Below are 18234 nucleotides of genomic sequence, written 5' to 3'. Positions count from 1 at the left end.
TAGAACAGCAGGCTGAACAACTTATAAAGTATTAGAACAGCAGGCTGAACAACTTATAAAGTATTCGAACAGCAGGCTGAACAACTTAAAGTATTAGAACAGCAGGCTGAACAACTTAACAGCAGGCTGAACAGCTTATAAAGTATTAGAACAGCAGGCTGAACAACTTATAAAGTATTAGAACAGCAGGCTGAACAACTTAACAGCAGGCTGAACAACTTATGAAGTATTAGAACAGCAGGCTGCACAACTTATAAAGTATTAGAACAGCAGGCTGAACAGCTTATAAAGTATTAGAACAGCAGGCTGAACAACTTATAAAGTATTAGAACAGCAGGCTGAACAACTTAACAGCAGGCTGAACAGCTTATAAAGTATTAGAACAGCAGGCTGAACAGCTTATAAAGTATTAGAACAGCAGGCTGAACAACTTAGAAAGTATTAGAACAGCAGGCTGAACAACTTATAAAGTATTAGAACAGCAGGCTGAACAACTTAACAGCAGGCTGAACAGCTTATAAAGTATTAGAACAGCAGGCTGAACAACTTATAAAGTATTAGAACAGAAGGCTGAACAACTTAACAGCAGGCTGAACAACTTAAAGTATTAGAACAGCAGACTGAACAACTTATAAAGTATTAGAACAGCAGGCTGAACAGCTTAACAGCAGGCTGAACAGCTTATAAAGTATTAGAACAGCAGGCTGAACAACGTATGAAGTATTAGAACAGCAGGCTGAACAACTTAACAGCAGGCTGAACAACTTAACAGCAGGCTGAACAACTTATAAAGTATTAGAACAGCAGGCTGAACAACTTATAAAGTATTAGAACAGAAGGCTGAACAACTTAACAGCAGGCTGAACAACTTAAAGTATTAGAACAGCAGACTGAACAACTTATAAAGTATTAGAACAGCAGGCTGAACAGCTTATAAAGTATTAGAACAGCAGGCTGAACAGCTTATAAAGTATTAGAACAGCGGGCTGAACAACTTAAAGTATTAGAACAGCAGGCTGAACAACTTATAAAGTATTAGAACAGCAGGCTGAACAACTTATAAAGTATTAGAACAGCAGGCTGAACAACTTATAAAGTATTAGAACAGCAGGCTGAACAGCTTATAAAGTATTAGAACAGCAGGCTGAACAACTTATAAAGTATTAGAACAGCAGGCTGAACAACTTATAAAGTATTAGAACAGCAGGCTGAACAACTTATAAAGTATTAGAACAGCAGGCTGAACAACTTATAAAGTATTAGAACAGCAGGCTGAACAACGTATGAAGTATTAGAACAGCAGGCTGAACAACTTATAAAGTATTAGAACAGCAGGCTGAACAACGTATGAAGTATTAGAACAGCAGGCTGAACAACTTAACAGCAGGCTGAACAACCTAACAGCAGGCTGAACAACTTATAAAGTATTAGAACAGCAGGCTGAACAACTTATAAAGTATTAGAACAGAAGGCTGAACAACTTAACAGCAGGCTGAACAACTTAAAGTATTAGAACAGCAGACTGAACAACTTATAATGTATTAGAACAGCAGGCTGAACAGCTTATAAAGTATTAGAACAGCAGGCTGAACAACTTATAAAGTATTAGAACAGCAGGCTGAACAACTTATAAAGTATTAGAACAGCAGGCTGAACAACTTAAAGTATTAGAACAGCAGGCTGAACAACTTATAAAGTATTCGAACAGCAGGCTGAACAACTTATAAAGTATTAGAACAGCAGGCTGAACAACTTATAAAGTATTAGAACAGCAGGCTGAACAGCTTATAAAGTATTAGAACAGCAGGCTGAACAACTTATAAAGTATTAGAACAGAAGGCTGAACAACTTAACAGCAGGCTGAACAACTTAAAGTATTAGAACAGCAGACTGAACAACTTATAAAGTATTAGAACAGCAGGCTGAACAGCTTATAAAGTATTAGAACAGCAGGCTGAACAACTTATAAAGTATTAGAACAGCAGGCTGAACAGCTTATAAAGTATTAGAACAGCAGGCTGAACAACTTATAAAGTATTAGAACAGAAGGCTGAACAACTTAACAGCAGGCTGAACAACTTAAAGTATTAGAACAGCAGACTGAACAACTTATAAAGTATTAGAACAGCAGGCTGAACAGCTTATAAAGTATTAGAACAGCAGGCTGAACAACTTATAAAGTATTAGAACAGCAGGCTGAACAACTTATAAAGTATTAGAACAGCAGGCTGAACAACTTAAAGTATTAGAACAGCAGGCTGAACAACTTATAAAGTATTAGAACAGCAGGCTGAACAACTTATAAAGTATTAGAACAGCAGGCTGAACAACTTATAAAGTATTAGAACAGCAGGCTGAACAACTTATAAAGTATTAGAACAGCAGGCTGAACAACTTAACAGCAGGCTGAACAGCTTATAAAGTATTAGAACAGCAGGCTGAACAACTTATAAAGTATTAGAACAGCAGGCTGAACAACTTAACAGCAGGCTGAACAACTTATGAAGTATTAGAACAGCAGGCTGAACAACTTATGAAGTATTAGAACAGCAGGCTGCACAACTTATAAAGTATTAGAACAGCAGGCTGAACAGCTTATAAAGTATTAGAACAGCAGGCTGAACAACTTATAAAGTATTAGAACAGCAGGCTGAACAACTTAACAGCAGGCTGAACAGCTTATAAAGTATTAGAACAGCAGGCTGAACAGCTTATAAAGTATTAGAACAGCAGGCTGAACAACTTAGAAAGTATTAGAACAGCAGGCTGAACAACTTATAAAGTAGTAGAACAGCAGGCTGAACAACTTAACAGCAGGCTGAACAGCTTATAAAGTATTAGAACAGCAGGCTGAACAACTTATAAAGTATTAGAACAGCAGGCTGAACAACTTAACAGCAGGCTGAACAACTTATGAAGTATTAGAACAGCAGGCTGCACAACTTATAAAGTATTAGAACAGCAGGCTGAACAGCTTATAAAGTATTAGAACAGCAGGCTGAACAGCTTATAAAGTATTAGAACAGCAGGCTGAACAACTTATAAAGTATTAGAACAGCAGACTGAACAACTTATAAAGTATTAGAACAGCAGGCTGAACAGCTTATAAAGTATTAGAACAGCAGGCTGAACAACTTATAAAGTATTAGAACAGCAGGCTGAACAACTTATGAAGTATTAGAACAGCAGGCTGAACAACTTATAAAGTATTAGAACAGCAGGCTGAACAACTTATAAAGTATTAGAACAGCAGGCTGAACAACTTATAAAGTATTAGAACAGCAGGCTGAACAACTTATAAAGTATTAGAACAGCAGACTGAACAACTTATAAAGTATTAGAACAGCAGGCTGAACAACTTATAAAGTATTAGAACAGCAGGCTGAACAACTTAAAGTATTAGAACAGCAGACTGAACAACTTATAAAGTATTAGAACAGCAGGCTGAACAACTTAACAGCAGGCTGAACAGTTTAACAGCAGGCTGAACAACTTAACAGCAGGCTGAACAACTTATAAAGTATTAGAACAGCAGGCTGAACAACTTAACAGCAGGCTGAACAACTTATGAAGTATTAGAACAGCAGGCTGAACAGCTTATAAAGTATTAGAACAGCAGGCTGAACAGCTTATAAAGTATTAGAACAGCAGGCTGAACAACTTAACAGCAGGCTGAACAGCTTATAAAGTATTAGAACAGCAGGCTGAACAACTTATAAAGTATTAGAACAGCAGGCTGAACAACTTAACAGCAGGCTGAACAACTTATGAAGTATTAGAACAGCAGGCTGCACAACTTATAAAGTATTAGAACAGCAGGCTGAACAGCTTATAAAGTATTAGAACAGCAGGCTGAACAGCTTATAAAGTATTAGAATAGCAGGCTGAACAACTTATAAAGTATTAGAACAGCAGACTGAACAACTTATAAAGTATTAGAACAGCAGGCTGAACAGCTTATAAAGTATTAGAACAGCAGGCTGAACAACTTATAAAGTATTAGAACAGCAGGCTGAACAACTTATGAAGTATTAGAACAGCAGGCTGAACAACTTATAAAGTATTAGAACAGCAGGCTGAACAACTTATAAAGTATTAGAACAGCAGGCTGAACAACTTATAAAGTATTAGAACAGCAGGCTGAACAACTTATAAAGTATTAGAACAGCAGACTGAACAACTTATAAAGTATTAGAACAGCAGGCTGAACAACTTATAAAGTATTAGAACAGCAGGCTGAACAACTTAAAGTATTAGAACAGCAGACTGAACAACTTATAAAGTATTAGAACAGCAGGCTGAACAACTTAACAGCAGGCTGAACAGTTTAACAGCAGGCTGAACAACTTAACAGCAGGCTGAACAACTTATGAAGTATTAGAACAGCAGGCTGAACAGCTTATAAAGTATTAGAACAGCAGGCTGAACAGCTTATAAAGTATTAGAACAGCAGGCTGAACAGCTTATAAAGTATTAGAACAGCACGCTGAACAACTTATAAAGTATTAGAACAGCAGGCTGAACAGCTTATAAAGTATTAGAACAGCAGGCTGAACAGCTTATAAAATATTAGAACAGCAGGCTGAACAGCTTATAAAGTATTAGAACAGCACGCTGAACAACTTATAAAGTATTAGAACAGCAGGCTGAACAGCTTATAAAGTATAAGAACAGCAGGCTGAACAACTTATAAAGTATTTGAACAGCAGGCTGAACAGCTTATAAAGTATTAGAACAGCAGGCTGAACAACTTATAAAGTATTAGAACAGCAGGCCGAACAGCTTATAAAGTATTAGAACAGCAGGCTGAACAACTTAACAGCAGGCTGAACAACTTATAAAGTATTAGAACAGCAGGCTGAACAACTTATAAAGTATTAGAACAGCAGGCTGAACAACTTAACAGCAGGCTGAACAACTTAACAGCAGGCTGAACAACTTATAAAGTATTAGAACAGCAGGCTGAACAACTTATAAAGTATTAGAACAGCAGGCTGAACAGCTTAACAGCAGGCTGAACAACTTATAAAGTATTAGAACAGCAGGCTGAACAACTTATAAAGTTTTAGAACAGCAGGCTGAACAACTTATAAAGTATTAGAACAGCAGGCTGAACAACTTAACAGCAGGCTGAACAACTTAACAGCAGGCTGAACAACTTATGAAGTATTAGAACAGCAGGCTGAACAGCTTATAAAGTATTAGAACAGCAGGCTGAACAACTTAACAGCAGGCTGAACAACTTATGAAGTATTAGAACAGCAGGCTGAACAGCTTATAAAGTATTAGAACAGCAGTCTGAACAACTTAACAGCAGGCTGAACAACTTATAAAGTATTAGAACAGCAGGCTGAACAGCTTAACTGCAGGCTGAACAGCTTATAAAGTATTAGAACAGCAGGCTGAACAACTTATGAAGTATTAGAACAGCAGGCTGAACAACTTAACAGCAGGCTGAACAGTTTAACAGCAGGCTGAACAACTTAACAGCAGGCTGAACAACTTAACAGCAGGCTGAACAACTTTTAAAGTATTAGAACAGCAGGCTGAACAGCTTAACAGCAGGCTGAACAACTTATAAAGTATTAGAACAGCAGGCTGAACAACTTATAAAGTATTAGAACAGCAGGCTGAACAACTTAACAGCAGGCTGAACAACTTAACAGCAGGCTGAACAACTTAACAGCAGGCTGAACAACTTAACAGCAGGCTGAACAACTTAACAGCAGGCTGAACAGTTTAACAGCAGGCTGAACAGCTTAACAACAGGCTGAACAGCTTAACAGCAGGCTGAACAGTTTAACAGCAGGCTGAACAGCTTAACAACAGGCTGAACAGCTTAACAGCAGGCTGAACAGTTTAACAGCAGGTTAAACAATTTAAAAGAAGGCTGAACAGCAGGCTGGACAGTTTAACAGCAGGCTGAACAGTTTAACAGCAGGCTGAAACGTTTAACAGCAGGCTGAACAACTTAAAAGAAGGCTGAACAGCAGGCTGGACAGTTTAACAGCAGGCTAAACAGCTTAACACTAGGCTGAACAGCTTAACAGCAGGCTGAACAGCTTAACAGCAGGCTGAACAGTTTAACAGCAGGCTGAACAGCTTAACAGCAGGCTGAACAGTTTAACAGCAGGTTAAACAACTTGCAAGAAGGCTGAACAGCTTAATGCTTAATGCTCGGCTGAAGTGGTGAAAAGCTTGCCGCCATTGGACTCTCGAGCAGTGGAAACTCGTTCTCTGGAGTGATGAATCACGTTTCACCCTCTGGCAGTCAAACGGACTAATCTGGGTTTGGCAGATGCCAGGAAAACGCTACCTGCCCCAATGCATAGTGCCAACTGTAATGTTTGGTGGAGGAGGAATAATGGTCTGGGGCTGTTTTTCATAGTACCTTAGTTCCAGTGAAGGGAAATATTAACGCTACAACATTCAATGACATTCTGTGCTTCCAACTTTGTGGCAACAATTTGGGGAAGCCCTTTCATGTTTCAGCATGACAAAGCCCCTGTGCACAATGCGAGGTCCATACAAAAATAGTTTGTCGAGATCGGTGTGGAAGAACTTGACTTTCCTGCACAGAGCCCTGACCTCAACCCCATCAGCACCTTTGGGATGATTTGAAACGCTGACTGCGAGCCAGGCCTAATCGCCCAACATCAGTGCCCGACCTCGCTAATGCTCTTTGTGGCTGAATGGAAGCAAGTCCCCTCAGCAATGTTCATCTAGTGTTCATCTAACATCTAGTGGAAAGCCTTCCAGAAGAGAGGAGGATGTAGCAGCAAAGGGGGGACCAACTCCATGTTAATGCTCATGATTTTGGAATCAGACGTTCGACGAGCAGGTGTCCACATACTTTTGGTAATTTATTGGGCCGTGGCGGTCACGAAATTTCATCAGCCGGCGATTGTCAAGAAAATAACTGTTGGTATCATGGAAATGTACTGTTAATTAACATAAACACATTTAGCATCTCCTGTCTTCCACACACAGACTACAAGCCACTGATGCAGACCTTAGGAACATCTACATTTTTAAAAGTTTAATAAATCCATGTAACATAGCGTCCACCTTCACAATAAATCCATTATTTATTTTAGACAGGCCTAAAGACGCATTATGATATGAAGAAAATGTAGTCTATTTCAGAGGAACTAAATATTCAGAGTTTTCCCTTCGTTCGGCCCTGATCTGGCTATTCCATATGGCTGTGGGCTACACTAGTTCATTTAGCAGATAACATTTGGTTAGAATTCTGTGGCTTTATTTTATATTATTTTATAGTATGAAGAATACAATTGAACTAAGCTGTTTGAAACAGAAAGTATATTTTTCCCAAACGATTTGAGGGAGTGCGCACAGATCCCAAATGAATACAATCACTAGCATAAAAAAATAATTGTTTTACTCAATGAGGCTGATGCAACAGATCACAACATTTAGCTTAAAATGTTGATAAACTATGAGGCTATTTCTTCACGTTATACAGTGCAGCAATGCGAACACGGCAAGGCTATAAGCGAGAATGTTCCATCAGAGGAAAACACCGAAAGTGATTATGCACCTAATACTTTTATTATAAAAGGTGCATTTTAATTGGTGAAAATTATCTTCCCCAAACTTGAAACTCACACGTTCTGTATATGTGCCAGTTAGGCTCTATCTACACTCATTGTAAAGCGGATTAATGTGCTTCATTTTAAGGAGATATTTGGCCACTTTAGTTGTGATTACAAACCTTATCAAAGCATGTTGGCCTATGCTCTAAATGAGATGTGGGACTAGGATTTGAAAAAGTCACGAAGAAAAGGCATTGGTTCTTGCCTTACGCTGGGCATGATTCACAAGTGATAATATGTAATTCACAAGTGATAAACTAATAGTATCTCCCATCAGACTATTCTTGATTTAATCTTATCTTTACATATGCTAAATAATATATGTGTGAAATTAGTTTTGATTTAGAATGGACCATTATCATGCACCTGTATCGAAACAGAGGGGGGGGGGGGGGACATAGAGAATGGAGGAGGCTTTCCCATTGTTCATTTTCATGCCAGCCAGGTAGGCTATATTCCTGTTGTAAAGATAAGCAATGTGCTTAATATAGTATGAATAAAACTATAGAAAGCTGATGGGATCCTCCTCTTTTTAATAGAGGTCATCACTCGTGCAATTGCATAGCCTATAGAAATGTTGCGCAACATGGGCTCTCATGAAGAGTTTGATTAGATTTTCAACTACATTTGCAGTGATGTCAGAGTGATTAGAGGGACAACAGAGTGCTTGAGTACCAGGCAGTTAGCCAGTTTGGCAGGATACTAATGACCAGCAGCAGAATCAGAGCTTGAAGAAGCCTAATTAAAGTGACTAAACAGGTGGTATTTGACTGCCGTCATAACTCGTGACCGCCGGTGTGTAATACGGTCACCACAACAGCCCTAGTCATGTCGTGTATCTTGAAGACGTTGAGGAGGTCTGTACGCAGCGTAATACCTTCCAGAAACCCCACACACTCACCTAGGTCGTGTCCACCCGTCTCCCAGCAGTTCAAAGATGGTCATCTCTTTAGGCGACAGGTGACCTCTCAGGAAGTCTACTGCATCTCTCGACAGGTGAGGGGAGACCACCGAGCGGGGTAGCTCTGGACTACCACAGGACTGGAGAACCTAGAGGTCAGAGGGTAGAGGTCACAGCTCATACACTAGAGCACCTAGAAGTAGCCAGGTGTACTATCAGGCTATGTTGCCATGAGAGAGTAACCAGGTGTACTATAAGGCTATGTTACCATGACACAGTAACCAGGTGTGTCTGTCTCAATAAAACACGTCAGGGTTAGGTAAATCTAGTTACCAGGTGTGTCTGTCTCAATAAAACACATCAGGGTTAGGTAAATCTAGCCTTCATCATTTGGCAATTGTGGTGGCTGCACCTGATGTGGGATATAACCACACTGATCCGGTCTGCTTAGTTCCATAATGGAACGGTGTGTGTGTGTGTGTGTGTGCGCATGCTAGGTACATCACTCATTAGACTTTCCCCCCTGCAGGAAAGCTACCACACACACACACACACACACACAAGACAATAGAGGGAAGGGTATGTTGATGACTAGGACAATACAAACATTCAACTGTTCTCCTCCCCACTTCAATAGACTTACGGTTGTGTGTGGCGATAACAGTGATTCAGTCAACATTGTGGGGAAGCCTTAATGCTTCCTAAAGCATACAGTGTTCTGCTTGGCTGGCCAGACATCGTTTAGTAGAAGGCCAAAAGGTACAGACACCACCCATATCATGTCCATTGAGATTTTAGTTGATGTCACTGGCATTTGTTCGATTTAAAAAAAATCTGAATAACAGAAATTGGTTTGAAAGACCAGCTGAAAGACCTGTGTCTGATGTTTAGAAACACTCTCCTACCTCATCTGATGTAGGCAACAGTAAGACTTATTTCCTCTGCAAGGACAGAGTATGACACCCAACAATCTCTATCTAAATACAGGCTGGATGACGTCATTATTGCAACCAGATTTGAAACGGTTCAGGTTGTTATCTGGCTGTTATGTCTCTTCAACCAACTTTCTACCATCTTTGCCTGCTATGAATGCACTCCCCACGAAACATATATATCTCTGTGTATCAGTCAAGTTCTTACCAACTCCAGGGGGCCAAACAGGAAGTGCACCAGCTCAGAAGCACTGGGGTTCTGGATGTGCTTCTTCAGTTTGGCCTGCAGGGGGCAGAGTGACAAATACACACTGTTAGAGACAGTTCACCACAGCTCCGTATAGGAAAGTAGCAGCAAGGTTTCTATTTCAATTCAGTCCATTGGAGAAGTAAACTAAAATATATCTGTCCCAATTCCCTTCGAACCTCCTTGGGTCCTTCCATGTTTCCATGTTTATAGATGTAAGCAACATGGTGGAGGCTCCATCACTAGCTTGATTAAACCTTTTAACACCCCTTTAAATCTGTCAACATCAAAGGGTTAGGAGCAGAGTAAAGGGGTAGGAGCAGAGTAAAGGGGTAGGACCAGAGTAAAGGGGTAGGACCAGAGTAAAGGGGTAGGACCAGAGTAAAGGGGTAGGACCAGAGTAAAGGGGTAGGACCACAGTAAAGGGTTAGGACCAGAGTAAAGGGGTAGGACCACAGTAAAGGGTTAGGACCAGAGTAAAGGGGTAGGACCACAGTAAAGGGTTAGGACCACAGTAAACGGTTAGGACCAGAGTTAAGGGTTAGGACCAGAGTAAAGGGGTAGGACCACAGTAAAGGGGTAGGACCACAGTAAAGGGGTAGGACCACAGTAAAGGGGTAGGACCAGAGTAAAGGGGTAGGACCACAGTAGAGGGGTAGGACCACAGTAAAGGGGTAGGACCAAAATAAAGGGTTAGGACCAGAGTAAAGGGTTAGGACCAGAGTAAAGGGGTAGGACCAGAGTAAAGGGGTAGGACCAGAGTAAAGGGTTTGGACCACAGTAAAGGGTTAGGACCAGAGTAAAGAGGTAGGACCAGAGTAAAGGGGTAGGACCACAGTAAAGGGGTAGGACCAGAGTAAAGGGTTAGGACCAGAGTAAAGGGGTAGGACCAGAGTAAAGGGGTAGGACCAGAGTAAAGGGGTAGGACCACAGTAAAGGGTTAGGACCACAGTAAACGGTTAGGACCAGAGTTAAGGGTTAGGACCAGAGTAAAGGGGTAGGACCACAGTAAAGGGGTAGGACCACAGTAAAGGGGTAGGACCACAGTAAAGGGGTAGGACCACAGTAGAGGGGTAGGACCACAGTAAAGGGGTAGGACCAAAATAAAGGGTTAGGATCAGAGTAAAGGGGTAGGACCAGAGTAAAGGGGTAGGACCACAGTAAAGGGTTAGGACCACAGTAAAGGGTTAGGACCACAGTAAACGGTTAGGACCAGAGTTAAGGGTTAGGACCAGAGTAAAGGGGTAGGACCACAGTAAAGGGGTAGGACCACAGTAAAGGGGTAGGACCACAGTAAAGGGGTAGGACCACAGTAGAGGGGTTGGACCACAGTAAAGGGGTAGGACCAAAATAAAGGGTTAGGACCAGAGTAAAGGGTTAGGACCAGAGTAAAGGGGTAGGACCAGAGTAAAGGGGTAGGACCAGAGTAAAGGGTTTGGACCACAGTAAAGGGTTAGGACCAGAGTAAAGAGGTAGGACCAGAGTAAAGGGGTAGGACCACAGTAAAGGGGACCAGAGTAAAGGGTTAGGATCACAGTAAAGGGTTAGGACCACAGTAAAGGGTTAGGACCACAGTAAAGGGTTAGGAACAGAGTAAAGGGTTAGGACCAGAGTAAAGGGGTAGGACCACAGTAAAGGGGTAGGACCAGAGTAAAGGGGTAGGACCAAAGTAAAGGGTTAGGACCACAGTAAAGGGTTAGGACTAGAGTAAAGGGTTAGGACCAGAGTAAAGGGGTAGGACCAGAGTAAAGGGTTAGGACCACAGTAAAGGGTTAGGACTAGAGTAAAGGGTTAGGACCAGAGTAAAGGGGTAGGACCAGAGTAAAGGGGTAGGACCAGAGTAAAGGGGTAGGACCACAGTAAAGGGGTAGGACCAGAGTAAAGGGGTAGGACCAGAGTAAAGGGGTAGGAAGACAGTAAAGGGGTAGGACCACAGTAGAGGGGTAGGACCACAGTAAAGGGGTCGGACCAGAGTAAAGGGGTAGGACCAGAGTAAAGGGTTAAGACCACAGTAAAGGGGTAGGACCAGAGTAAAGGGGTAGGACCAGAGTAAAGGGGTAGGACCACAGTAAAGGGGTAGGACCACAGTAAAGGGGTAGGACCACAGTACAGGGGTAGGACCACAGTAAAGGGGTAGGACCACAGTAAAGGGGTAGGACCAGAGTAAAGGGGTAGGAACACAGTAAAGGGTTAGGACCACAGTAAAGGGTTAGTAAAGTGTTAGGACCACAGTAAAGGGTTAGGACCACAGTAAAAGGTTTAGACCACAGTAAAAGGTTTAGACCACAGTAAAGGCTTAGGACCACAGTAAAGGGTTAGGACCACAGTAAAGGGTTAGGACCACAGTAAAGGGGTAGGACCAGAGTAAAGGGTTAGGACCACAGTAAAGGGTTAGGACCACAGTAAAGGGTTTAGACCACAGTAAAGAGTTAGGACCACAGTAAAGGGGTAGGACCACAGTAAAGGGTTAGGACCAGAGTAAAGGGTTAGGACCACAGTAAAGGGTTAGGACCACAGTAAAGGGTTAGTAAAGGGGTAGGACCACAGTAAAGGGTTAGGACCAAAGAAAAGGGGTAGGGAGCGTTTTGGTCTCCACTGGTACTAAGGGTTAAGAACATTGGGCCAGTAAGCTGAAGGTTGCTTGTTCGAATGCCTGAGCCGACTAGGTGAAAAATCTGTCCAAGTGCCCTTGAGCAAGGTACTTAAACCTAATTGTTCCTGTAAGTGGCTCTGGATCAGAGAGTCTGTTAATTAAATGACTCACTACTGTTGTGGCTCTGGATAAGAGAGTCTGCTAAATGACTCACAACTGTAGTGTCTCTGGATAAGAGAGTCTGCTAAATGACTCACAACTGTAGTGTCTCTGGATAAGAGAGTCTGTTAAATGACTCACTACTGTAGTGGCTCTGGATCAGAGCATCTGCTAATTATTAAATTGTCAGATGTACTGTAATGTACATAGGCATAATGGAGGTTTGTGCAGGAGGAAGTCCACTCACCAGCAGGTTGAAGGCCAGCTTCAGTTTCTGTAGGCTATCAATGAACTCTGCCTCGGAGGGGGGCTTCGCTCTCAGGGTCAGCATGCCGTCTGTCAATAAGCAGACAGACAGGCGAGAGAGACAAACATGCCATGACCACACACAGACTGCTATAGAGTTAACATACAGGCTTCACACAAGGCAGGGGAGAGGGGTCAGATGGGCAGAGTCAACATAACACGCCTATCTAGCTGTGTTGATTGTGTCTGCATAGAATCATCTGTTCAGATTTCTCAGTTGCATTCAGAATTTAGAACTGTATAGCCAGGTCAAAAATGAAATCTGACAAGATCAAGATCAATATTTAATTAATTCTTTCTAATTCCACACAGACCATCTGAGAAATTGTAGACTCATTCCAACTGATTTTAGTCCACATGTGACCAGTTTAGAATATTCAACATATTCAACATCAGCTACCCATTTTTCACCCAGATCAAGGTGTCTTGGATCAGAAGGTAATCATGGACTTCAGGAAACAGCAGAGGGAACACCCCCCTATCCACATCGACAGGACAGCAGTGGAAAATGTTAAGTTCCTCGGCGTACACATCACAGACAACCTGAAATGGTCCACCCACACAGACAGCGTGGTGAAGAAGGCACAACAGCGCCTCTTCAACCTCAGGAGGCTGAAGAAATTTGGCTTGTCACCTAAAACCCTCACAAACTTTTACAGATGCACAATTGAGAGCATCCTGTCGGGCTGTATCACCACCTGGTACGGCAACTGCACCACCCACAACCACAAGGCTCTCCAGAAGGTAGTGAGGTCTGCACAACGCATCACTAGATGCAAACTATCTACCCTCCAGGACACCAACACCATCCGATGTCACAGGAAGGCCAAAAAGATCATCAAGGACAACAACTACCCGAGCCACTGCCTGTTCACCCCGCTACCATCCAGAAGGCGAGGTCAGTACAGGTGCATCAAAGCAGGGACCGAGAGACTGAAAAACAGCGTGTACAGTATCTCAAGGCAATTAGACTGCTAAACAGCAATCACTAACTCAGAGAGGCTGCTGCCTATTTACATCCCTGAAATCATTGGCCACTTTGATAAATGAAACACTAGTCACTTTAATAATGCCACTTTAATAATGTTTACATATCTTACATTACTCATCTCATATGTATATACTGTATTTTATAACATCTATTGCATCTTGCCTATTCTGCTCTGTCATTGTTCATCCATTTATTTCTATGTATATATTCTTATTTCATTCCTTTACTTAGATGTGTGTGTATAAGGTAGTTGTTGAGAAATTGTTAGATTACTTGTTAGATATACAGTGCCTTGCGTATTCGGCCCCCTTGAACTTTGCGACCTTTTGCCACATTTTAGGCTTCAAACATAAAGATATAAAACTGTATTTTTTTGTGAAGAATCAACAAATTTATTGGATATTTCAAACTTTTTTAACAAATCAAAAACTGAAAAATGGAGCGTGCAAAATTATTCAGCCCCCTTAAGTTAATACTTTGTAGCGCCACCTTTTGCTGCGATTACAGCTGTAAGTCGCTTGGGGTATGTCTCTATCAGTTTTGCACATCGAGAGACTGACATTTTTTCCCATTCCTCCTTGCAAAACAGCTCAAGCTCAGTGAGGTTGGATGGAGAGCATTTGTGAACAGCAGTTTTCAGTTCTTTCCACAGATTCTCGATTGGATTCAGGTCTGGACTTTGACTTGGCCATTCTAACACCTGGATATGTTTATTTTTGAACCATTCCATTGTAGATTTTGCTTTATGTTTTGGATCATTGTCTTGTTGGAAGACAAATCTCCGTCCCAGTCTCAGGTCTTTTGCAGACTCCATCAGGTTTTCTTCCAGAATGGTCCTGTATTTGGCTCCATCCATCTTCCCATCAATTTTAACCATCTTCCCTGTCCCTGCTGAAGAAAAGCAGGCCCAAACCATGATGCTGCTACCACCATGTTTGACAGTGGGGATGGTGTGTTCAGGGTGATGAGCAATGTTGCTTTTACGCCAAACATAACGTTTTGCATTGCTGCCAAAAAGTTCGATTTTGGTTTCATCTGACCAGAGCACCTTCTTCCACATGTTTGGTGTGTCTCCCAGGTGGCTTGTGGCAAACTTTAAACAACACTTTTTATGGATATCTTTAAGAAATGGCTTTCTTCTTGCCACTCTTCAATAAAGGCCAGATTTGTGCAATATACAACAATATATTGTTGTCCTATGGACAGAGTCTCCCACCTCAGCTGTAGATCTCTGCAGTTCATCCAGAGTGATCATGGGCCTCTTGGCTGCATCTCTGATCAGTCTTCTCCTTGTATGAGCTGAAAGTTTAGAGGGACGGCCAGGTCTTGGTAGATTTGCAGTGGTCTGATACTCCTTCCATTTCAATATTATCACTTGCACAGTGCTCCTGGGATGTTTAAAGCTTGGGAAATCTTTTTGTATCCAAATCCGTCTTTAAACTTCTTCACAACAGTATCTCGGACCTGCCTGGTGTGTTCCTTGTTCTTCATGATGCTCTCTGCGCTTTTAACGGACCTCTGAGACTATCACAGTGCAGGTGCATTTATACGGAGACTTGATTACACACAGGTGGATTGTATTTATCATCATTAGTCATTTAGGTCAACATTGGATCATTCAGAGATCCTCACTGAACTTCTGGAGAGAGTTTGCTGCACTGAAAGTAAAGGGGCTGAATAATTTTGCACGCCCAATTTTTCAGTTTTTGATTTGTTAAAAAAGTTTGAAATATCCAATAAATGTCGTTCCACTTCATGATTGTGTCCCACTTGTTGTTGATTCTTCACACAAAAATACAGTTTTATATCTTTATGTTTGAAGCCTGAAATGTGGCTAAAGGTCGCAAAGTTCAAGGGGGCCGAATACTTTCGCAAGGCACTGTAACTGCACTTGTCGGAACTAGAAGCACAAGAATGTCGCTACACTCGCATTAACATCTGCTAACCATGTGTATGTGACCAACAAAATGTGATTTGATTTGATTTGAATACAGGTCATAGTAAGGACAAGAAGCTCTCCACAGCTATAGATTACATCATCGATAATGGACAATACCATCATTCAAGATAAACTCTCCATCATCTCTATAGATTACATCATAGATAGTGGACAATACCATAATCCAAGATGAGTTAGCTCTCCACAGCTATAGATTACATCATCGATAGTGGACAATACCATCATTCAAGATAAACTCTCCATCAACTCTATAGATTACATCATAGATAGTGGACAATACCGTAATTCAAGAAACACAGTTCAGTTGATGAAAGAGTTAAAGAGAAGGTCTAATACAAGAGAACATGGAAAGTGTTAGTGGACAATATGTGCCATATTGTCAGTTGACCAGAAGAAGAGGAGACAGACCTGCTGGGCCTTTCTTCTTACTCTTCTTACTCTTGTTGCGCTGGTTGAGCTGAGAGAACGCCTCCGCAGCCTTCTGCAGCCGAGCCACGAAGACCTCAATGTCATCCAGGGAACAGTTCAGGATTTGCTAAAAGAGAAGGACAGAGAAAGAAAGAAAGTCTAATGAGTGATGGCTGACCACCAAGCTAGTATGATCAAATCTGATTTAGGCACAGTTCAGAATGTCCTGCAGGGGAAAGTCTAATGAGTGATGGCTGACCACCAAGCTAGCATGATCAAATCTGATTTAGGCACAGTTCAGAATGTCCTACAGGGGAAAGCCTAATGAGTGATGGCTGACCACCAAGCTAGTATGATCAAATCTGATTTAGGCACAGTTCAGAATGTCCTGCAGGGGAAAGTCTAATGAGTGATGGCTGACCACCAAGCTAGTATGATCAAATCTGATTTAGGCACAGTTCAGAATGTCCTGCAGGGGAAAGTCTAATGAGTGATGGCTGACCACCAAGCTAGCATGATCAAATCTGATTTAGGCACAGTTCCGAATGTCCTGCAGGGGAAAGTCTAATGAGTGATGGCTGACCACCAAGCTAGTATGATCAAATCTGATTTAGGCACAGTTCCGAATGTCCTGCAGGGGAAAGTCTAATGAGTGATGGCTGACCACCAAGCTAGTATGATCAAATCTGATTTAGGCACAGTTCAGAATGTCCTGCAGGGGAAAGTCTAATGAGTGATGGCTGACCACCAAGCTAGTATGATCAAATCTGATTTAGGCACAGTTCAGAATGTCCTGCAGGGGAAAGTCTAATGCGGGATGGCTGACCACCAAGCTAGTATGATCAAATCTGATTTAGGCACAGTTCAGAATGTCCTGCAGGGGAAAGTCTAATGAGTGATGGCTGACCACCAAGCTAGTATGATCAAATCTGATTTAGGCACAGTTCAGAATGTCCTGCAGGGGAAAGCCTAATGAGTGATGGCTGACCACCAAGCTAGTATGATCAAATCTGATTTAGGCACAGTTCAGAATGTCCTGCAGGGGAAAGTCTAATGAGTGATGGCTGACCACCAAGCTAGTATGATCAAATCTGATTTAGGCACAGTTCAGAATGTCCTGCAGGGGAAAGTCTAATGAGTGATGGCTGACCACCAAGCTAGTATGATCAAATCTGATTTAGGCACAGTTCAGAATGTCCTGCAGGGGAAAGTCTAATGCGGGATGGCTGACCACCAAGCTAGTATGATCAAATCTGATTTAGGCACAGTTCAGAATGTCCTGCAGGGGAAAGTCTAATGAGTGATGGCTGACCACCAAGCTAGTATGATCAAATCTGATTTAGGCACAGTTCAGAATGTCCTGCAGGGGAAAGTCTAATGAGTGATGGCTGACCACCAAGCTAGTATGATCAAATCTGATTTAGGCACAGTTCAGAATGTCCTGCAGGGGAAAGTCTAATGAGTGATGGCTGACCACCAAGCTAGTATGATCAAATCTGATTTAGGCACAGTTCAGAATGTCCTACAGGGGAAAGCCTAATGAGTGATGGCTGACCACCAAGCTAGCATGATCAAATGGTTTAGCTGTGAATGTCCTGCAGGGGAAAGTCTAAAGAGTGATGGCTGACCACCAAGCTAGTATGATCAAATGGTTTAGCTGTGAATGTCCTGCAGGGGAAAGTCTAAAGAGTGATGGCTGACCACCAAGCTAGCATGATCAAATGGTTTAGCTGTGAATGTCCTGCAAGGGGAAAGTCTAAAGAGTGATGGCTGACCACCAAGCTAGCATGATCAAATGGTTTAGCTGTGAATGTCCTGCAAGGGGAAAGTCTAAAGAGTGATGGCTGACCACCAAGCTAGCATGATCAAATGGTTTAGCTGTGAATGTCCTGCAAGGGGAAAGTCTAAAGAGTGATGGCTGACCACCAAGCTAGCATGATCAAATGGTTTAGCTGTGAATGTCCTGCAGGGGAAAGTCTAATGAGTGATGGCTGACCACCAAGCTAGCATGATCAAATGGTTTAGCTGTGAATGTCCTGCAAGGGAAAGTCTAAAGAGTGATGGCTGACCACCAAGCTAGCATGATCAAATGGTTTAGCTGTGAATGTCCTGCAAGGGAAA

General features: G+C 42.0%; 1 protein-coding gene across 2 annotated transcripts in view; it reads right to left on the bottom strand.

Moving 5' to 3' along the window:
• LOC139376507 (epidermal growth factor receptor kinase substrate 8-like protein 2) overlaps window positions 1–18234 on the bottom strand; it is a 103428-nt gene that overhangs the window by 18727 nt on the left and 66467 nt on the right. For both annotated transcript variants that reach the window (XM_071119202.1, XM_071119194.1), the window contains 4 exons: window positions 16114–16240; window positions 12696–12784; window positions 9658–9732; window positions 8518–8666 (listed from right to left, as the gene is read on the bottom strand). In XM_071119202.1, coding sequence (XP_070975303.1) covers window positions 8518–8666; window positions 9658–9732; window positions 12696–12784; window positions 16114–16240 — 440 coding nt within the window. The remainder of the gene's footprint in view (window positions 1–8517; window positions 8667–9657; window positions 9733–12695; window positions 12785–16113; window positions 16241–18234) is intronic.

The sequence above is a fragment of the Oncorhynchus clarkii genome, chromosome 2 (genome assembly GCF_045791955.1).
Source record: "Oncorhynchus clarkii lewisi isolate Uvic-CL-2024 chromosome 2, UVic_Ocla_1.0, whole genome shotgun sequence".
In the NCBI taxonomy this organism is placed as follows: Eukaryota; Metazoa; Chordata; class Actinopteri; order Salmoniformes; family Salmonidae; genus Oncorhynchus; species Oncorhynchus clarkii.
Note: the sequence above shows the minus strand (reverse complement) of the source record. Positions and strands in the feature narration are given on the sequence as shown.